Source organism: Leptidea sinapis, chromosome 2 (genome assembly GCF_905404315.1).
Source record: "Leptidea sinapis chromosome 2, ilLepSina1.1, whole genome shotgun sequence".
Taxonomy (NCBI): domain Eukaryota; kingdom Metazoa; phylum Arthropoda; class Insecta; order Lepidoptera; family Pieridae; genus Leptidea; species Leptidea sinapis.
This window is the reverse complement of record NC_066266.1, coordinates 10,880,549-10,903,894: the sequence shown is the minus strand read 5'-3', so window position 1 is coordinate 10,903,894 and position 23,346 is coordinate 10,880,549. Positions and strand designations below refer to the sequence as shown.

The 23,346-nt window shown below is 39.2% G+C and overlaps 2 protein-coding genes across 4 annotated transcripts in view; both read right to left on the bottom strand.

Moving 5' to 3' along the window:
- The window catches only part of LOC126971651 (tubulin monoglutamylase TTLL4-like), a 48,769-nt gene extending 47,650 nt beyond the window's left edge, over positions 1-1,119 (bottom strand). For all 3 annotated transcript variants that reach the window (XM_050818028.1, XM_050818046.1, XM_050818037.1), the window contains exons 1-2: positions 627-1,119; positions 132-482 (exon numbers count right to left, since the gene is read on the bottom strand). In XM_050818028.1, coding sequence (XP_050673985.1) covers positions 132-482; positions 627-970 — 695 coding nt within the window. In that variant the 5' untranslated portion in view covers positions 971-1,119. The remainder of the gene's footprint in view (positions 1-131; positions 483-626) is intronic.
- Positions 1,120-5,804: 4,685 nt separating this feature from the next.
- Positions 5,805-23,346, bottom strand: part of LOC126971608 (chromatin-remodeling ATPase INO80) — a 39,437-nt gene continuing 21,895 nt past the window's right edge. The window contains exons 14-28 of the mRNA XM_050817961.1: positions 22,808-23,091; positions 21,941-22,149; positions 20,265-20,368; positions 17,881-18,042; positions 16,620-16,779; positions 14,222-14,349; positions 13,003-13,092; positions 12,453-12,530; positions 11,668-11,826; positions 10,084-10,186; positions 9,878-9,963; positions 9,345-9,456; positions 8,352-8,486; positions 7,443-7,674; positions 5,805-5,996 (exon numbers count right to left, since the gene is read on the bottom strand). Of these exons, the coding sequence (XP_050673918.1) occupies positions 7,487-7,674; positions 8,352-8,486; positions 9,345-9,456; positions 9,878-9,963; positions 10,084-10,186; positions 11,668-11,826; positions 12,453-12,530; positions 13,003-13,092; positions 14,222-14,349; positions 16,620-16,779; positions 17,881-18,042; positions 20,265-20,368; positions 21,941-22,149; positions 22,808-23,091 (1,998 nt within the window). The 3' untranslated portion in view covers positions 5,805-5,996; positions 7,443-7,486. The remainder of the gene's footprint in view (positions 5,997-7,442; positions 7,675-8,351; positions 8,487-9,344; positions 9,457-9,877; positions 9,964-10,083; positions 10,187-11,667; positions 11,827-12,452; positions 12,531-13,002; positions 13,093-14,221; positions 14,350-16,619; positions 16,780-17,880; positions 18,043-20,264; positions 20,369-21,940; positions 22,150-22,807; positions 23,092-23,346) is intronic.

Sequence of the window (23,346 nt, the reverse complement as noted above, 5' to 3'; positions counted from 1 at the left end):
TTGATGACAGAATCTTTAACTTTATTAAATTTTACATATACTAACAAAACAGCCAACTGGATATGTAGACAGCGAAATAGATAAGAAAATGTGTATATTGACTGTGTGTGTGTTATAACCTAAAAATTTACCTGTCATAGCCGGGTCTTGAAGCACCAATTGAATAATTACAATAATTATCAGATTCACTGGATGCTCTCTGCCTCCTTCTTCCTTCTATTGGTGATCTGGATTCTTGATTAAGCTTAGTTTTTGGCTTCTTTAGAATACTTTGAGGGTGGGACTTAACTATTGGATTATTAAGTATGGACTTCAGGGGTTGTATACTGCCTGGTATATCCAACATTTCTTGGTCAACTTTTTCCAATAGTTCATCAACATGGGGTAAATGAGTATCATCAATTTTTGTGTCTGATAGTGTTGTTACAACTACTGGTCTTGCAGGATTTTCTCTGGCGAATTTGGATCTATTGCTCTGATACCTTAAATTAATACAATTTTACTATTTAGCGTAGAGTTACTAGTAACAAAGTTACTCAACAAGCGGATGAAATACCAAAAACGAGGCTAACCAAAAACACTAAGGTTATGTTAAATTACAATAAAATAATTGTTGTGTAACTTACACATTGTGATGGTTGTAGTGATGAGCCATAATATAATCACCGTTTTCGGCGGTGGATAGTGAACACTCGTAATTAAATCTATTACGTTGGTCGTGGATGTTGTTTAGAGTAAAATGGCTTTTATTTGGTAAGATACGGTTGTTTGGAGCGATACTTTCAGCGGGGCGGTAACACTCCTGCGCCGCATCCTCGTAAGGAGAGCGCTCTATGCCTTCACTATGGCAACGCCGTCTTACAACCTTCGCTGCTTCACTTCTTCGTCCTGGCCACTCAAACACCGTCTCTAACGGCTGGCACGCGTCAAAAGACTCCTCGTTATTAAAGCACGGTCTCATGCTATCCATATCCGCATCAAAATACTGCCGATTACAGCATCTCTATATTTACCGCTCCAGTACATTTAATATCCGATATCACTTTTAATTTTGCAAGTAAATAATATAAAATAATAAACTACAAATCCTGCAAGACGGCGTCGATTCGAGGAGGCCCTTTTGAAATTTGAAGTTTTGGTAGACATTTAAAAAGACATTGATAACATGAGACTTGAGACATGTGTCATTCTCCATGTTTTTTTTTTCTTTTTGGCATTGTACAGTATACGCATTCGGCAATACATGGAAAACGAAAGGTGGACAGTAATTACGTACAGCAGATTAAAAGGATGTAAAATAAATTGATTAGTAAAAATAAAGAACTAAAGTCTAAACTTTAATTCTTAAGGCCAGGTCCATATTATAACTTAAACTGGCGAAAGAACGAAGAGGCAGATAGAAAGACCGCCTATTTTCTTATTTAGACTAAAAAGTCGAAGGCTAACGATAGTGAATTAGTGAGTGAATTAGCGAATGACCGATGTCCGGCGGACATTCCAGCGAATAGGTGTTTCACTCAGAGACTATATTTAGGTTACTGTTTTGGCCAAACTTACTTAGGTTTGGTTAAAAAATTTCGATAAATTTATTTTGGAAATAAAATCAATGACGTAAATAATGACGATATTTTTTAATTTCGATATGTCAGATGTTGATATTTATTGCAGTATTAAATATTAATCACTAATCATATTTTTATGAGACCTACCACGAACAATTCGATATCCAAGATTAAAAAGTCTAGGAAAATAGACTTAGTTTCTTTCACGTTAAACATAAACAAAAAAAGCAATTGTGTGGTTTAATGATGACCACAATGAAAGTAATACTTCTTTCCACATAAATACAATATATAAGCATCGAAATTATTTATAATATGTATATGTTTTAATCAATAAACAAACAAAATAGCGTGGAGCACTGGCACAAATGAGTAATAGTCTATACACTACACGGTCAGCTGCTGCGAACTATAGGTGCCGCTCGACCATCACGCGACATGCAACACACAGACGAAAAAGTTTGAGACGATGTAATAAAAGTTTCACTTTAAAATTGTGTATAATCCCTTATAAGGACAATTTTGTAGAACGACGACATCCAGATATAAGGTCTCACTGAGGTCAGAGACGGGAACAACTACCTACAAAATAAGAAACGTTCATAAAACAAGAGTGGGCATTAAGAAAATCCGCTCTTGGTATCACATTCAATTTGAACCAGTAGTTTAAGAATTATATGTAGTCAAAGTTCCTTAATTTCTTCGCACTTCTAACAGATATAGAAGCTTCTCAGTTAGAATAGAATTAGTATTTAGTGTATAAATCCAGGAAGAACTTAAATATTTTTCCAGTTTTCTACATATGTAAATCAACTGAATAAATAACTTAAAATTTTTATTTTTAGACTTACGAGGTTGATGATTTCCGAGTGATCACGGAATGAAGGCGGCAGTTGACGATCATTTTCAAGGCAAAGAAAGCGAATATTTTTTCAATGGGCTAAAAACACTTTATTGAAAATATAAGAAATGTATTAAAGGAGAGGAGGACTTCGTAGAAATTTTTTTTTCAATACCTTAGGCTTAAAATATTTCAGCCGCCCCAAGTTATGTTGTAAGATTAGCTATATTAAACAGAAAAGTAGAGAAATAGACGGAACTTTAGACGGTGACTATCGAGAGGAATGAGGAGGTCTGGCAATCAGCCTGAATGTAGCTAAGGCCTTTGATCTTGTATGGCACAAACCGCATCTCTCAAAACTTTGATCATTTGGGCTTCCCTAAAATTTATGCAAGTGGACCCCCAGCTTACTCACTGGGCGCAGCATACAGGTCGTGGTTGATGGTTATTGCTCAAACCCGAAGCCCGTGAATGCTAGAGTGCCCTAAGGCTGTGTGCTATCTCCTACACTATTTCATCTGCGCTATTTCAATGTTACGTTGGACACCTCCGACGTACATTGCTATGCACACGACAGTACTGGTGATGCCGTTTAATGGGTCATACAGGTTCCTCTCGGAAAATTGTCGACCTGTGCCAGATGAAACTTGTCTTCCATTGAGTTCCTTCTTCAGATGGTCACGGAATGCGGTAAAATGAACCTTATCCAATTCCCAGTCCAGTCCCTGAGACTCAAGTTTGCGGGTTTACTACTAAAAAAAACCATTTGTCGTATCACCGTTGTTTGACAACACCTCCAAGCCTCGCCCAGTATCGGAATAATGGGTCTTGAAATTCGAACGATTGCCAATTGCACGGTTATCTGGAGGGCAAAGCCAAATTGGCTTCGAAGATGCTGGGCGTCATAAATATGGCGGCTGGATCACTTAGCGATGCGTGGAGACTTCGCGTCATTGTGTCTTCTACCGTATTTATCATGTCAGAGTGTTCCGAAGAGCGGTTTCACATGATTCCTGCCGCCGAATTCGCCACTCCACTTTCGCACGACACGCCACAAATTAGGATATCATCCCTACCATGTGGATGTATGGCGGTCCTCCAGTATGGTTTTCAAGGAACTTTCTTCCACTAAAAAGCTGTGGAATGAGCTTCCTTGTGCGGTATTTCCGGGACGATACGTCATGGATACCTTCAAAAAAAAGCGCGTTAACCTTCGCCTAAAGGCCGGCGACGCTCCTGTGATTCCTCCAGAGTTGCAGGAGAATGTGGGCGGCAGTGATCACGTAACACCAGGTGACCCGTAGGTAGGCTAGTTTTTAAATTAATAATACTTACTATGTTTACCATATACCACACAGTATTGTTAGTTTTGTAAAGAAGATGGTACTTATTCTATTTTGAATAAATTATTGAAAAGATTTATTATTATAAAATATATTATTATTAAAAAGATATGGATTCTGAATTGAAGCAATGGCGATCTATCGCGGGTAGAGGTATCCTACAGTGCTATGACCTAATTTGAATTGATGGCCATAATCATGAGTTTGTCAATAAATTTAGACAATGCTTCAAGTTTACCATTTTACACAAATGTTTTACACTAGGTTATAAGGATGAAAAAATTAATCTTAGATTATTAGTCTAGTCATTAGATTATTTATTGACAAACTCATGATTATGGTCATAAATTTTAATGTGTCTAAAACAATTTTCGCCATTTCTCGTGCTTGGCGATGAATAAAAACTGTTTTTTTTTCTTTGAACGGAACCTGGTGGGATTTGGATTAATCATTATTAAAATTAAAAAAATAACGCGGGATCGCATCTGCAGTATTAACGCGATAACACGGTAAGCGACGACAACAGCACAGCACTACACTACGGGCGCGCGAGGGAGGCGTGCGGACAGCGGGGGGAGATGCTTCCGCTCTTTACCCCAGGCCCGACTGCATTCAACTCACGCATAAACTGTAATTCCGCTTGATTCCTCAAGGCTATTGGCTCGGTGTCCAGCCTCAACTACATTAGTGATTTAATAATATAAGAAAGATACCTAGAGTTAATTAATTCTTAATTGGATGTAGTTTCTGAAAAACGTTACAAGGCACAAACATTACATTTTCAGGAATTTGTGTTTAAAGTTTAATAAATATTAGTGTATTCCATATATATGGGGTGGGCTACTAAGTCTTTATGTCATTTAAAGAGTGACAGTAATGCTGTCAAAAATAAAATTCAAGAGGCCGGCTGCAAAAACTTATCAAGAATTTCGTCACGTGTGTCGTTTTCGTGGTTTTTGAGGGTGCTGAAATAGATGATCGTGTTAGAATGTAAATCCAAGATGGTGGCTGCATGAAATTGTCAATTTTTGCATCATGGGTGTCGTTTTCATGGTTTTTGAGGGTGCTCAAACTGATAGTTCTGTCAAAATGTAAATCCAAGATGGCGTACATATGAAATTGACAATTTTTTCGGCATGGTGTCGTTTTCATAATTTTTGAGGATGTTGAAACTGAAAGTGTTGTCAAAATGTAAATCCAAGTTGGAGCTATATGAAATTATCAACGTTTTTATCATCGGTGTTGTTTTCAAGATTCTCCAGGGTGCCGAAGCCGATAATGCTGGACTTTTGAAAGAATATTGTGTGTTCACCGACACTCCCGAAAATCTCAAATGATACCCGTATCGATTTTATTGAAAATGTCACATCCGCCATCTTGGATCTAGAAATGGGTATCAAATTTGTAATTGACACTCCCGAAAATGATACCCAATTTGATACGCCATCTTGGATCTCAAAATAGATATCATAGTCGTTATATGACATTGACACTCACGAAAACAATAATTGCCCCGTCTATACATGTTCGTGGGATGACTGCAGGGAAGAGTTTCTAAGGACTGTGGTAGCTTTTTACATTTTTACGCTCCGCAACGCCCCATAAGCAACTTCGTTCTAAAACTCCTTTTTTAAAGTCGGTTAGAAAAATAACCTGACAACCCTATTGCTTCAATGGAGTGTACGCACAAGTAGGTATTTTATCACAAGGCTTAGATTCCATACTGATGTCTACTGTGCTAAATGTCCCTTTGTAAACATTTTGCATATTCTTGGTTTATTCTCATGTATAACTTTATACCAAGTTTATTTGTAGGGCCGTATATGTATAGCTGCATTTATAGTAAGGTATTTAACACGAAATGATACACAAAATTTTATGAACCGTTCGAGTGACGTATCGTCATAAAATCTTGTATACTTTGTTCAACTCTCAGGTTTTGTTTTTCAAATTTTATTTGTGTATTAATCCTAGAAGTGAGGGTTATCACTTTAAAAACAAATTGTTACGAAATGATACTCCTGCTATGAAAACAGTCATTAAAATAAAACAAATATATTCTTTTAAAATTCTTAACTTTAATACAAAACGAAATGACTTTTACGACGAATTATTTACAGTAAAATGAAACACAGCAAAGTTGATTTTATTTTAACATAAACGTGACTTAATATAGTTGAAAACTCAAAATTATTGCACTAATGGTGGGCTTCAGTTTAACTTTCCACTTCTTTTTTTACGTCACACAATCTGAAAGAGAAAATATTTGTTGAATTAGAATATGCTTGAATATAGAAATAGCAAAATGGTTAGTCGACATTACAGGAGACAGAACAGCTGACAGCTACCTCGGACAAAGAATTATTCTTGCTATTCAAAGGGGGAACGCTGCCGATATCTTTGCAACCTTGCCTAAGAAATTAAAAGGAGTCCCTACTTAACCTTGCCAAAAGGGACTCCTTTAAGTAATATATTTTAGTTATTATATAATGTTTTTTACGGTTGTTAGTTTTATGTTCATTATTCTACAATTTTTTTTTATTTCTGTATAAATAAATATAATATCACATTTACATGATAAATTTAGTAATAGTTAATTAATAAAATATTTCCGAAATTGAGAGATAAATTCTATAACAATATTGACGGCCATTTTCAGACATGGTTGAAGTGTACATTTATTTGATATCGTCACGAATATGCTGTATGGATCAATAATTTTATGACGGATACGTAAGACAGTGGCCGGTTATAATACCTACGATTTTGCGTATTTCATCGCTGTGTATTTCGATCAGGTTGTGAGTAAACTTCTTTAATGCCATTAATGTTATTTTAATAACAGACGTGGGTTCTTCTGCATCTTCTACCGTATTTAACACGGGAAGTGCTCAGAACTGTTCGGGCTGATTCCAGCGGCAGAATTCCACCACCGGACATTACGTGCAAATTATCACGTTGACGTCTGGCATTCCACAACCTCGCGTTTTGCAAGAAATTTCTTGCCTCGCACACCCATTTTGTGGAATCAATTACCGGCTGCTGTTTTCCCGAACAGATACGACTTAGAGACTTTCAAGAAAACAGCATATTCCCACCTTAAAGGTCAGCAACGCATCTTTTGACACCTGATGTTGCGGATGTCAATCTATGGCTGGTTGACTCACCTCTCCCCATTCCGTGAGTCTTTTGCCCGATTGCCCCTCTTATATAAAAAAAAGTCGTTTCTTGGGGGCCATCTATAAATTACGTCACACTATAAGGGGAGCGATGGGTCGTCGAAGTGTGCCAACAAGGGCGGGGAGGAGTCTCAAATTTTATTATATCACATATTTTCAAAATATAATATTTTATTATCTACAACTACATATCTACTTAACTTGCCTACATAATATTATTTTTATTTATTTTATATTATTTGTTAATTTTCATGCCTTTGTTTGATTTAATCTTAATTTGATTGAAAAATATTGCTGTTTAGTTGTATTACTTTCTACATTTAAAATTTCCCCTGATTCCTCTGGTGTTGCAAGAGAATGTGGGCGGCGGTGATCACTTAACACCAGGTGGCCCGTACGCTCGTTTGTCCTCCTTTTCGCTACCAGCTGTGACAAGGACGGGAGAGGGGTTACAAAAGCATGAAATTCGTATGGCGTAATTAATGGATGGGCCGTTGTTATGTAATATAATATTTACCAAGTTAAACAGCGGTGCATTTCTGTCTAGTGTTGTTGCGAGGGCTAGGGTGGCGGTGCCAATGGCACCAGCAAGGGTTCGCGAGGTCGCCGCGGCCGCCGGGTGACGGGGCGAGAACGCCCGGTCGCCCGCAGACGAGGACGCCCGGGCGCACGCCTCACGCCGCGTTCTGCCCCACCCTCTACGCAGCTCACCACCTCCAACGGCATGTCCGACTCCAGTAATGCCCCCGCTGTCGCATAAATATATCTCTACAATCTGTAACATGTCCTAGGCATGTTCGGTTGAATTTACGTCGGGCGAGTGAGCAGGCCTCCAAATTTCGAACATCGTGGTCTCGGAGAACGGCCGACACTTGCCGAGCCGTTTGGGCAACAATTTATTGTACATTAGTAGAAATTCCTGGCTCATTTGGATTCTGTGCGTCTATTGAATTCTTGCACACATTGACTTGATAGTTCCAACTTTATATGAGTGGAACTCCTGAGGGCCGATTCTAACTGGAGTTTTCAAAAAGTCCCGCAGTCATAAGTAAACAGTACCAAATGACCACCGTTTGCCATTCCAAGCCGCCGACCACGATAACAACGTCTCAACGCTGTGACAAGACCACGTAATCTGGCAGTGATATAGTGATTTAAATTAGACGTAGTTCCTGAAAAACGTTCCAAGCCACAAACATCACATTTGAAGGAATTCGTGTTTAAAGTTTAATAAATATTTGTGTATACATGTGGGTTGGGCTACTAAGTCATGATGTCATTACAAGAGTGACAGTAGGGCTACCATGTTTTGTGAGTCCGTTAATATGAGTCACGATACCAATCTTATGTTCTTAAATCGTAATCCAATTTCGACATGACTGTGGTTTGGAACGTTCTCTAAAATCTAATGGCAGCAGCTAGTTACCGGCGGCTATGGCGGAAGCGGCAGCGGGCATGGGGGGGGCGGGGCGTGATGAATGCCGCGAGCCACGTGGTCGCCCGCGCCGCGCACTTCTCTGGTGACGCCCACCTGCCCACGTGCCGCGGACTGGTGAAATCGCTGCGCAAACAAAACAACTAATAGTAAGGCCAACGAGAAGGGATAAAGATTTTATTTATGACAGTTAGGAACGAGACGGGCAGGACGCAATGCAATGCCGCTCGGGATGCTTGAAAACCTCAAAAATTCTGAGCGGCAATATAATTGCGCTCGTCACGTTGAGACATAAGATGTTAAGTCTCATTTGCCCCGTAATTTCACTAACTACAGCGCCTTTCAAATCGAAACACAATAAATACACATGTTGATTTAAAAGAGTGACAGTGAATTTCTTGCTACTTCTTCTCATTAACTCATCCCTTTACGAAGTAGCGGTAGATTCAATAAGCTAATATATATATACAATAACTCTTGTGTTTATAATTATTAATTTACTTTTGTTTTTGACTTACTCGTGTAAGCCTTTTAACCTTAGAGTTTCTTATTCAATCTTCTCTGAGGAAATCTGCCTTCCGAAATAAAAATATTTTTGTTTTTATTTGGTTTCCGACCGTTCCCAATATTCAGTCTATCACCAGCTGTGGCCTACTTGAGATAAAAATATTTTCTATCCCAATAAACTTATCGACGATAACTCACCTTATCATGCAAGCTGTCTATCAATAGGACGACGTATAGCTTACCAGCGTTAGAAGTTTGTATGGAAATTGCAATTCACGCGTCCCAATATAAGGCGATAAGAATGATTTATCGGGTATATTGGGACAGCTTCACATTATTGATAGCTAATTACTGACAGTAGAAGGTAGTAATTTATCTCTATCTGTAGATAGTATATTGCGAATGGCCATTAGAGATATGTGACTGGATAGTAACTATTCAAAGCACTCGCAATGACAATAACACGCATTTTCTTACGCGGCACGCGGTTTGTGGACGTTTCGGCAGAGTCCTCTCCTTCGCTGCTCTCCGACGAGTCGTGCGATCGCTTCACAGGCACGTTGTCGCTTCCCGATGTGCTCGGCACCGCCTGAAATATTACATTTTTAGCCGACTTCAAAAAAGGAGGAGGTTCTCAATTCGTCTGTTATTTTTTATGTTTGTTACCTCAAAACTTTCGACTGGGTGAACCGGTTTTGATAATTCTTTTTTTATTTGAAAACTGGTGCTTCCCGTATGATCCCATTGTAATTTGGTTTGGCAAACTAGACCATTTGTATCATACTTACCAATGCTACCAAGCTTCTTGTATATCATATAACACTAGAAATTGCTTTAACTAATTCTAGCAGGCTTTATAAGATACATAGAATAAAATACAGAATGAATTTTAAGATGAAGACCAATGGGTTTTCTTAAATGAAGACTGACTTGCGTTGATTGCTCATGCACTATGGGGCTGTCAAATCGTATATACGCTAGTATACTGTGAGTCCGTAAAAAATACTAACCGGTGGAACGGCGGGCGACAACAACCCCAACTTCTTCTTTCGCTCCCGTTCTTCCATCAATTTCTTTTCTTCGGATCTTTGGCGATCTAAATATCACAGATTTTTATTTATTTAGACATTGACACATACACAAAAATTGATAATTATATCATTTTAAGTAAATAGTGACTGATGATTATTTATTTTAAAGAAGAGAGACTACTTACATTTAAGTTCAATTTCTTCATCATCCAACAGCAGGGAGACCACTTCCTTCGGCTTGAGTGTGTCCGGCTTAAAGTTACCACCACTTATCACCATCCTTTGTATCTGTAGTACAAAATTTATAATAAATCCTACTAATATTATAAATGTGAAAGTTTGTATGTCTGGATGTATGTTTGAACTTCTTTAACTCAAAAACTACTGAATAGATTTTGATGAAACTTTACAATAATATAGCTTACACACCAGAATAACAAATAGGCTATAATTTATAAAACTATAGAGTGAATTATACAAAATATAAAAGAAGTGCGATTGTTACTAATGAATACAACTAGCGCCATCTCTTATCAACTAGCAAGCAAAAGATCAATACAATTTAAATATGACAAAACAACGTTTGCCGGGTCAGCTAGTAATAATATAATTCGAAAATTGCCTGTTGCTTGACCGCGCTTTATAACAACGCCACGCAATGAAAAACAGTTGCATGAAAACCTGTCCAAATAACAACAAATCCAAACTAAAAAGGGATGGAGTTTCGTCAGGGAAGAGGCCCTTTAAATTAACCAAATTATGTAATAATACCTAATTTGACGTGTAGTCATATTGCTGAAAGAGAAGTCCGACTCTTTCGCACATATCGCACCATAATCAATGAGCTTCTTATGAGCGCCTACAATAGACTTTTATTTTTATTTATTTATTTATTACAGCTTTGATATTACAATGACTAAATAAAATAATGGTTCCACAAAATCTTGATGGTTTGTCTGTGGAATCTGAGCTATCTTAATTATAACATTTAGTAACTTAAATAGATCTATATTTATGGAGTTTTATTTATAAACGTGGAGGAGAAATTTTTTATACAATATTATTTAACATTACTAAGGACTCTTATTATTAAATGTTGATTTATTGAAGATTACTGCGATGAAATAAGGTATTCATTTGAATGAATGTTTTACTGTATAAGGTAATGTATGTACAACGCTGCTCGGATATTTTTGACTCCCTTTTAAAAGGCGACTGGGAGAATATTGCGCTGAATATTAATTCAATATCTTGCCTATCCGAGGCTAACTCACGTGCACGCGATAAGATGAGGGCAGGCCGCCATCTAAGAGAAGTCAGGTTTAGGCAAAAATCACTATGCCTTCTGACGTCAAGCAGACTATAATATGATATTGTTTCGTGTGTGTTAAGCGCGCGCGGCTCATATTATATATGACAGTGCAAGACCAGTCACATGGTCAGGATCTTCGTGGTTATCCATTGTTGTGGGCATTTATCGCGACAGCCAAACACAGGGGAGTATCATTATAAGTAACAAACGTTACAATTGTAATGATAGGTACACTTCACAAATCCGTATGATTATGTAACATGAACGTAGTGTTCCCGGCATGCGCGTGGGACACAACCGCCTCGCTTGATAGTTCTTTCCTGACTGCCCGCTCGGCGCCCGCTCTCGGCCGCATTCGCACCGCTCTCTAATTTCACTCGAGCTAAGACGAATGGCGAATCATCTTTGTAGTGACTTCATGGCTCGACTTTCTGACTACGACATATAGATGAATTACCTCGCTCTTCTCTCGGGCGCGCTGCATTATCCTTTCCTCGATGGTGCCCTTGCAGATGAGCCGGTACACCGTCACCTGCTTGGTCTGACCCAGCCGGTGAGCGCGGTCCATGGCTTGCTGGTCCACGGTCGGGTTCCAATCAGAGTCGTAGAATATGACCTGTAACAACCAACTTTTCATAATATCCAGTAGTGTCTTGAGTCCGAATGTGTTAACAATCATTATCACTGTCAAATGTCACTATTGTTAGTAGTTCGCGTCACCGACATGACAAATAAAAATTGTTTGGTTTAAAATAAATGAGATACTGCTCAAGCTCACCTACTGCTAGGTCGCTCGCGTATTTTATATACCTACAACAAACCTACATATATATCTGAACCGCGTGTATATAGAAAGTTGGTACGAAGTTGATAATGCTAGGACTTATTTAATAAAGTAGGCACATACAGACGGTAGATTTATGTGAAACAGACTTATGTCTGTGCAGTACGTCTGAGCAAGTCCTGATTCCACATAAAAAGCTCTTTTGTTGGCAATTAGGTATGTAGTCTACAGTATGACAACAATCTGCGAGCACATGGCTGAGCTCTAACTTCTAATTATCCCTGTGTTTAGGATATTAGCACTCCCCAGGTGAGCTTTAGGTTACTTCAGTTGTTTTAGAAGTGTAAACTTCTTCGTTATTGAATGAGACTGAACGGACGCACGCCAAGAAAGGGAAGATATTACTAGGATGTTGCTGCGTCTATGACGGACTTAATGTCTAATATCGAATGACTCACAGTATCAGCTGCCGTGAGATTGATGCCCAGTCCTCCAGCGCGCGTTGATAACAGGAACACGAAAATGTCCGTGCGAGCCTGCAAATATACAACACATATTACACACAGAAATTTCTGTATATTCTGTTGGTTGTATTTCGTACAGAATTATTTTTTTATGACAATAAGGCACGAGACGAGCAGGACATTCAGCTGACGGTAAAGGATTCTTGAAAAACGGAAAAATTCTGAGCGGCACTACAATTGCGCTCGTCACATTGAGACATAATAAGTTAAGTCTCATTTGCCCTGTAATTACACTCCCTTACTCGCGCACTAGGTACTCCGCCTTTCAGACCGAAACACAATAACGCTTACACATTTCTGCTTCACTACAGAAAACAAAGGTTGAACACTGGTGCCCTTAGTCGCCTCTTACAACACCATTGGCCCTGGGACTTTCCTAATATTTTACCGTCTTCAATTTTTGTTGACGGAAAGCGAAAATATGGATATAATATAAACCTTAGAGATTATTAATTATAAGGTTATGTAAATATCACATATTTACCTGAAAATCGGCGACCATATCCCGACGCGCTGAAATTTTGCTGGAGCCATCCAACCGCATATACTTATGCTTTCTGTGCCACATGTATTCCTGACGACATAATATTCAGTTATGAAATAAAATCTGTATTTTTATTTATTAGGAATTAGAAATAGTATATTTTATTAAATGGAGAGGTGTCAAAACGAGTGAAATCTGCTGTATTTCTTGGCATTACTCTTGATTCCAAATTGCAGTGGGGCCCCCATATTGAAGGATTGGCGAATAGGCTTAGTTATAAATGTTAATTGTACGATATCACATTGTAATCCATATTTTATATTAAAAAAAAAGCCCGCTGAGTTTCTTGCGCCCATTCTTCTCAGGTCTGAGGCAGTCTCTTTTGAATGGGTGGTAGTTTTTGACGTTCAATAAGTGATTTTAAATCCTACTTTGAATAAAAATATTTGAATTTGAAAGCACATTGTGATACAACGGTGGAAGACTTATTCACTTGACTTAACCGAATAGTAGGCATATCAAGTTTATGTTTGTTCCTCGTGTTAACATTATGATTGTCGCAGTTTCTAGAAAATTCGTTAATGTGTTTATGAATATATAGAACATTATCAAGAATATATTGAGATACAACGCTAAAAATTTTTATTTCTTTAAATTTTCCTCTAAATGATTCTCTATGAATACCTAGGTTATATATAAGCAAAAAATCGTAGTGCGAGACGGGCCGCGACCGCGAACTCACTACCCTCACCTTAATGATGGACCTACACCGATGAATCGGGAGAAAAGCCGATTCAAAGTTTTTTTATGACAATAAGGAACGAGATGAGCAGGACGTTCAGCTGATGGTTGTTGATACGCCCTGCAATGCAGTACCGCTCAGGATTCTTGAAAAACCCACAAATTCTGAGCAGCACTATAATTGCGCTCATCACCTTGACACATTCGATTTTAAGGTTTATTTGCCCAGAAATTTCAGTAGCTACAGCGCCCTTCAGACCGACACATAAAATTGCTTACACATTACTGCTTCACGGCAGAAAAAGGCGGGAAAAATTTAATAATGCCTCACGATAGATTTTTTATGGAAAAGGAGGATAAACGAGCGTACGTGATCACCGCCGATTGCGCCGCACATTCTCTTGCAACACCAGAGGAATCACAGGAGCGTTGCCGGCCTTGAAGGAAGGTGTACGCGTTTATAGTTCTATTTAGTTACCTCTAGCAGGTCAATCATCTTCGTCATCTGGCTGTAGATGAGGACTCGATGTCCGCGTTCCTTCAGCCGCCGCAAGAGCGAGTCTAACACAGTCAACTTGCCCGCGTCACTCACCAGCTGGTTTTTATCTGTTTTTTTTTGTATTAATTTATTAGAAACTATCACACACTTAATACATATTATTAAACATAAAACAATGTAATCAAATTTGTTATTTTTAAAGTGATATCTCTGATTTCTAGGATCAGTTATACAAATTAAATTTGTAACCAAAATTTATTAACGAGGTGGGACTTGAACCTGCGACCTATCGGGTTTCGTCCGAGCGCTTTTACTAGCTGAGCCAACCGTTGGAGTGACGCAAGGTTCGTAAATCTTGGTAGATCTTTCAGATGGAGCCATTGCCTGAGAGTTGGACAAGACATCGTTCATATTTTAGGTTACAAATTTAATTTGTATACATATTTTTTTTCGGTGGATGGCAATGGTCTGTAATTGCGATGGCACAATTTTTCCTTAATTGACTTAATTACTTATAAAGCACATCTCCCATCACAATGGGCCCTGCAAAGTTCAGCTCAGCTGCTGCATTAAGGGCTATATTTCACCGGGACACCATGGTGGCGTAACCAGTCGCGCCACTGTGGTGTCCGTAACCCACCAAATTAGACACCATACAGACACCAAAGTCACCACATTGAGACAGTATCAATATGGACCTCGAAGAGATAGAAAGTTCAAGAGAAAAAAGAAACAGTGGTGCGTTCAACCTTATTTAGCCTTAGCAATTCATTTTTAAATCTCTCTCGGAATTATCTGATGAGTAATTATCCCAAATTGATGTCACCTTTGAATTTCGATAATACTCCTTTCTGTACCGAAATTATCCATCGTATGGAATTAGAAAACACAACAATGCACACATGTTGCACGCAATGAGTTGGGAGAGTCACTGGTGACCGGACTGGCGACCGTACAGCTCTATAGCAATTAGTGGTGACGCGACCAAACAGACACCAGGTGAGAAACTCCCTTTAAAGTAATATATATTACAAATATTAATACAGTATACATTTTGTTAATTGTAGTGGCTCGGAGCACCTTTAGTACTTAATATTTCCTTGCGCACTCGTTCACTGCGCTGTTACATCTGGCCTATACTTCTATACGGATGTAAGGCGTGGATTATTAAAGAAGACCTCAGGAAACGTATAGAAGCTTTTGAAATGTGGGCATATAGACGTGTGTTGGCCATTAGTTGGACTGACAAGATCACGAATGTGGAAGTTCTGCGCCGCGTCAATCAAAAACGCGAACTCATGCAAACCATCAAGATGAAGGAAAGTCGCAGATTTGGGACACGTGCTTAGGCACGAGAGGTACGAGCTCCTACAACTCATGATGGGAAAAATTGCCGGACTTCTATAAGGCGTAAAGAAAAAAGTCTGGGCTGCGCAACATCCGAGTCTGGACAGGAATCGCAAGTGCGGCAGAACTATTTCGCCTCGCGAAGAACAAAAAGTTGAAATTACAAAGCTGACTGCCAACCTTCGCTAGTCGAAGAGGCGTGTGAAGAAGAAGAAGATATATTTTGTTGGGAGCGGCGACTGGTTGCGCCACCAACCGTGGTGTCCTGGTGGAATATAGTTCTAACTGGCGCACTGAACCTGGACTGTGAATATCGCCGGCCGGTACTGGGGAGCTAGGTATAATGATTGTTTGTGACATCAAAACAAACAAACAAACTTGTTAAGCCTACTACTCGGCTAAGTCGAGTTAGTAAGACTTTTGTGGGGTGATGTATATGCATTTACAACAAGGCCCCGAAAAAGTTCAAAACAAAAGTATTACGATATTCAAAAGAATTGTTAACAAGCATTTATGTGGTAAAGGTTACTATAACATAAATGACTTTCATAAATGATTCCATATATTGGGAATGGAGCGACCGCCCTCAGGCTATTGAATATTAAGTTTAATTGTAAAATATTAAATCGTAAACGTATTTTTTGATGAAATAAAAGCCCGCTGGGTTTTTTTGCGCCCATTCTTTTCATTCAGGCATTGATACATAAATGTAGTGCCGCTCAGGATTCTTGAAATTCTGAATGGCTCGTCGCTGCGCTCGTCACCTTGAGAAATAACATGTTAAGTCTCATTTGCCCAACAATTTCACTAGCTACGGCGCTCTTCAGACCGAAACACAGTAATGTTTACACATTACTGCTTCACGGCAGAAATAGGCGCCGTTATGGTACCCAGAATCTAGCCGGCATCCTGTGCAAAGGAGCCTCCCGCTGGTAAAAAAGTTATGGCACATCCTATTTTGAATAAAAATATTTGAATTTGTGCGTGTGTGCGAAGGACACAGGTATGTGTGTGTGCGTGCGTAACTGACCGGGCACCTGCAGTGCACACCATCCGTGCGGAGTGGGCGTGTCGCACACAAGGCGCTGCACAATCGTGCAGCCGGCGGCGCTCTCGCAGTGTTCGTGCCGCGTCACGTGGTACGCATAAGACCGCGACACAGCGAACGAACGTCGCGTCGGAGCGCACACCTGTCGTACATCATACAATTAGGCTAACGCCAGTCACCACACTATACTTGCCCATCTTAGAGATAAGCATGGATCTAAGTCATTCAAGGTAATCTACAAGCCCCGTAGCTTGGTAAACACATTTCACTTTCATTTCAAGCCATTTTTTGTGGAGCAAAATGTGTGTGTACGTCATTAGGTCATGTCAACTAACCTATGTCTATAGGTTCAGGATGATTTTGTCCTTAGATAATTAATACGTCTAGATTGAGTCTCTTGCTGCTCCACTACCGATGAAAACAAACCAGGTTTACTACATTGCGTGCGTGACAATCTACGGCGTACCATCGCGATATGTATGACACGTTCGACATTTTCACAGCTCTATATAGACGTATAAATAAATGAGATAAGCATGGATCTAACGCTTGTGTGCACAACAAGTACCGTGGCTTGGTAACAGTTTCGCTTCGTCCGTTCATAAGAACAGCAAATCATGTTACTTTAAAGTTAAAACTAACTTTTTTTTATGGAATAAGAGGACAAACGAGCGTACGGGTCACCTGTTGTTAAGTGATCACCGCCGCCCACATTCTCTTGCAACACCAGAGGAATCACAAGAGCGTTGCCCGCCTTTAAGGAAGGTGTACGCGCTTTTTTTGAAGGTACCCATGTCGTATCATCCCGGAAACACCGCACAAGGAAGCTCATTCATCAGCTTTGTAGTACGTGGAAGAAAGCTCCTTGAAAACCGCACTGTCGAGGACCGCCACACATCCATTAACTTTCTAAATTCAAAAAAAAGAGAAAATTTTATGAAGGCACGTTGTTTAAAACACTAACGGCCTTACAGATGAACTTGGTATAAAGTTATAACTGATCATAAACAAAGAAAATGCAAAATATTTAAAAAAATTATTTCTAAATCCTGAACATTTCATTATAATAGGTGTAATGATTAATAAATTATAAACATTAATTCTCTAATAGCTTCTTTTACATTTTGGATTAAATTAATTTAAAAAAAGCAATATTTAGTACTATAACATTTCGATCCTAAAAATATTGCAAGTGCTGAACAAGACTTTCGGTGATCATAAATGAATACTGATAAAACCAGACCTTAGGCTGCGCGGTGCACAGGAAAGCAGGCAGAGGTGTGGGCATGTCGCAGAGGATGACAGGGTCGCGCTCCACGTGCAGCAGCTCAGGAGCTTCCATATCCGGACCCTCCACTGGAATAACTCCTCCATCCTCAGTCTTTATCTCAGTCAGGATTTCTGTCTGAATATACCAACAATTTCATTGCACCAATATTATACACAAATATATAAATATAATAAGTATGGACCTATTGTCATAATATGTTAAGCTCTTTTCTGATTAAACTTATTATTAGATAAAGGTACAACCAGTGGGAAGCTCCTTTGCACAGGATGCCGGCTAGTTTATGGGTAACACAACAATTAAGTGCACGTGCCAAGGACTAATGAAATGAAATTGGAAATTTGAAGCAATATGATGAAGATTGCGGCTAGTTTATGGGTACCACAACGGCGCCTATTTCTGGCAGGAGGCAGTAATGTGTAAACATTACTGTTTCGGTCTGAAGGCGCTGTAGCTAGTGAAATTACTGGGCAAATGAGACTTACCATCTTATGTCTCACGGTGAAGAGCCCTATTGTAATGCTGCTCAGAATTTTTGGGTTTTTCAAGAATCCTGAGCGGCACTGCATTGTAATGGGCTGGGCGTATCAGTTACCATCAGCAAAACGTCCTGCTTGTCTCGTCCCTTATTTTCATAAAAGTAGACGATTTTTTACTATCCTGTTTTGTGAAGATTATTATTATAATAATATTTGTAAGCTAGTAAGAACCTAGAACAGTAGGTGCAAGACAAAGACATATTTAATACGATATGCTTACTTAAACATACATAAATACATATAAACACCTATTCTCGTAGAATAGACTACTAATGAGGGGACGACGAAGAAGAACACTTGTGAACTGAGATATCGTACTATAAATGTTTGCACCTACTGGGTTTGGAGTACAGTATACCTAGCTCACTAGGCATTGGTCCATAAGGTTCATCTATCACTTATGCCTGGGGTCCATCCATAAATTAAGTCACACGAATCTCATGGACAAATTTTGGGACCCTTCCCCGCCCCTTGTCACACAATGTCACAATTGACGACCCCCTACCTCCCGCCCCTTGTCACACAATGTCACAATTGACGACCCCCTACCTCCCCCTTATCGTGTGACGTTATTGATAGATGCTCCCATACGACTAATTTCTTGAATGAATTTTATTCCACAATATCTCCAGGTCTAACTGACATAGATACCTTTAAATATGCAAGTAACAAAAGGACGAAAACTTTTTCCAACTGAGTTCCTCTGGTCTGCTGTTTCGCTGCAGAAGATTATGATCATTTACCATCACTTAATCTTTTATAAAATTTTGTTGCTGTAAAATGGAAGAAGAATCTACCGGACAAGTGAGGAGACAATTTGTTAACAATCATATAGTTTTCACTATAATACTTTGGTGCCTATTATATAAAAAATACTATCATAGATTTTTTTAACTAAGATAAACGAATAAAATAGCTCTCAAAAGCTGTTTTTTGAGGTCTTGTGAGTCAGATATGAGGTTGATTTTGGGTGTTTTATTATGAATTAAAGCTAGGTTAATATGGTTCGGAACATATTTGTAGACTGCCTAAGAGCGCCATTCGTTAACTCTGAGAGTTAACGAATCACGACAAGAAGCACTTAAACGCTGGAGCAACAAGTTTAGAGCCATTCCAAAGCACTGATAAAGGCATTCAATAATAGAAACGCGAATGAAGCCCTATCATTGAGCGGGATAAACCTATGCATATTTTACCAGGATGCTAACTGGGCACTGCCGCCAAACAAGCATCTCAGTGGAGTCGGAATAAAAAACGAAAGAACTTGCGGACTTTGCCGTGAGGCCGATGAAACGCCTCTTCATCTCCTCTGCGATTGCGGCCCACTAATGCATAAGGGTAACAGCATCCTTGGCGACTACACCCTACTCCCAGGTGCTGTTTGTAATACTCGCGTCAAGAAGATACTGCAGTTCGTAAATTCAGCAGGAATTGACGACGAGCTATAAGTATGAGTGGCGAGCACAATTGTTCAATTCTGGACGCGGTGTTACTTAGGTCTAGACCATAGTTTCTCAACCTTATTTTGCTCACCGCCCACTTTGTGAATATTTTTTTGTTCTAGAGTATTTTCGTGTATTTTTTTGCCTTTTTAGACTATATTTTTTAATCTACCCACGCCCCATCTACGCCATCTCAATGCCCCCTAGTTTTCTCTGGGTCTTCTACTGCCCCCCCGAAAGTCCCAAACGCCCACAAGGGGGCGTTATCGCCCACGTTGAGAACCTATGGTCTAGACAAATAGCCACCCTCTCGAAATACTAATAATAATAGGTGTATGTTATTAAAAAAAAAAATCACCTGTCCATTAGGCATTCTTATGTTTCTAGTACGCAATGCTCGGTGCTCAATAGTTTCAGGCATGTAATGTATCTTGTGATCAGTGTGAGTATAGAACGGGCCACCTAAAACAATAACAGCCTTTCATTACTCATATTGTGTTACAAAACTTGCTCAAGTTAAGCCGGGTTTCCACTACGCGATAAGGGGTAACCCTACAAAATCATGTCAAAATTCAACAAAATCGTCTACACAAAAAATTGTTTCACTACACATTTTTGTTTGAACCAACAATATTTTAGCTTTCCATGTCCGGTGGAAAACACATACTACACCGCCAAATTATCTCTGGACCTCGCTGGAACACAGCCCCTCCTGTTCCCCTTTCACCCCCTCGCGCTCGTCCTATTGCGTCAGTACGGTATGTAGTTTCAGTACCGTTAGGTTGTCGTGATATTTTCGTGCTATCACTGCTTTGTTTCTGAAGTTTTCATTGTTACAGTTTGACTTTTGTTGTTAAAAGGTGTTCTGTGTCGCTATAATAGTACTGCCAGAAAAACAAAACTTTTTTTACTCAACCTAGATTTTTACATTGGTTTTTCATCATTATAATAATAATAATCAGCATCACAACACAACACCTTTACATCGATCTATAATACTGAAAAAATAAATCGTTGTTCATTTATTAATAATGACATGCTAGTGATGTTTGTTTTGCACACCGTACCAAAGCTGATTTGACAACTCGCTAGCTGTACGGGACATAGCAAAGAGCAATTACTTAATTATTATCATTCACCACGTCAGATTTAAGGTATTATTATTCTATGCCATTCACTCATAGTACATTAACGGCCGTTCCCAATATTCAGTCTATCTCTTACTTGAGATAAAAATCGTGACTATCGTTGACATTTCTATCCCAATAAACTTATCGACGGTAACACACCTTATCCGTACACGATGGCTGTCAATGGGATGACGTATGGCTTACCTACTTACTTAGCGATAGAAGTTTGTATGGAAATTACAATTCACGCGACCCAATATAAGGCGATGACTTATCGGTTATATTGGGACAGCTTCAGATTATTTGCAGCTAATTACTGACAGTAGATAGTATATTGGGAACGGCCGTAAGACTTTAGTGCGAATCTCCATAGTATTTAATTTTGCGTTGAGGCCGATTTGGTCTGGTTAAGTGCAAGTGCCAAGTACCGATAAAATGAAATTGGAAATTTGAAGCAATATCTTCCTAGTCCAAACTAACTTTGGGTATAAAAGTTATGTATACATACACATGCGATGAGTACATACTGTGTGCAACAGCTGAAGACCGCGAAGGCTCTTTCAACAGGGCATGGTATTTACACCGATTTATATATTAAAAAATGCAAAATAATACTGAGCAAGCACTTTTGAAGCGACAGTATCAACTGCGATATCATGGACTGTCTGGAGATAGCATCATCATCGTTTCAGCCTGAAGACGTCAACTGCTGGACAAAGGCCTCCCCCAAAGTACGCCATGATGATCGGTGCTGCACTGCCCTCATCCAACGTATCCCGGCGATCTTGACCAGATCGTCATTCCATCTTGGGGGGAGGTCCTACCAACACTACTTCACACTGTCCGTCGAGCTATCGGAATCGAAATCAGCTTAATAATGTGCATTTAAATATACTGTACTTGCCTTGAATCCATACCAAATCAGTAAACAACAAGTCCCTCCATAAGGACGAGTCCTCTTTCCTCTTCCTCAGAACATCTCCAGCCGGGCACACCAGTAGCATGTGTTTACTTCTCACTTGATTATAGCAAGAGTTTCTATTGTTGTACCACCACACTTCCCGATGACGTAATTTATCATATTGTTCTATACATTGCTCTATATGCAGTATTCTGAAGAACAAACAAGACAGTGAATTTTCATTTCAATATCACAGTGATTCGAAAATTTAAATTTATTTGAATGTAAATTAAAAAAAAAAAAAAAAAAAGCAGCATTGATCTACATTAACCAACTAGGCTCCCCATTAAAAGGTCGTCAAAAAATTTACGTGCGGCGTTGTATATACGTATACATTATTTTGTACAGATAACATTAAAACATTCATTCAAATTAACACCTTATTTCATAGCAGAAATGTTCAAAGTTTATTGCATACACTCATTCTTGGACGCTCGGACGCCAACACGAGGCAAGAACCTTTTGTTTTACCTATTGTAATGTAATTATTTAGCAAAATGATTTAAAAACGTCAAGTTAGTTACCCAATGAGTTAATTTAGTGGGGCAATTACCTGAAATACAGCACTCCATCCTTTTTAAGTTTGGATATGCTGTTATTTGGACAGCTTTTTACTACACACTTCGTCATTGCGTGGCGTTGAATTCAAAGCGCGGTAGAAACACAACTGAACGAAAACACTGCTTAATAGACTCGCAGGCAGAGTTTTGCTTCAGACAACTTTTGATCGAGATTGTGAGCCTAGTTGTTTATTGTATGCCAATGAAAAGTCAAAATAATCCCAAATAGAAATACAAAAAAAAAACTTACGCATACAGCCACCCACACACCATAATCCTATACACCTCCATTGGAGACAAGTCCATAAAACGCGAGAATGAGAACAATTCACTGCCAGAATCAGTGAAGCTTCTATGCACATATTCACTAATCACAACACACAGTCTGTTGTACAACAGATGCCGTTTGGATGGTATGCTTCTTATCATGATGCAGTCTTCTGCTACCAGCTTCGGCAGGTGGTAGTCATCTACATGCATTGCGAACGGCGATCTAACGTCGCGCCGTTCAAATAGCTCTGGGTGGTTGCATACCTATAACATATCACAAAGGTGATCAATTTTTCTTTCATCACCTGGGTAACTAATTTAAAGCATTTTCAACTAAAATCTTTACTTAAATCTTACCAGTGGGAGGCTCCTTTGCATAGGATGCCGGCTAGATTATGGGTACCACAACGGCGCCTTCTTTTGCCGTGAAACAGTAATGTATAACCGTTACTGTGTTTCCGCCTCAAGGGCGCCGTAGCTAGCGAAATTACTGGGTAAATAAGATTTAACATCTTATGT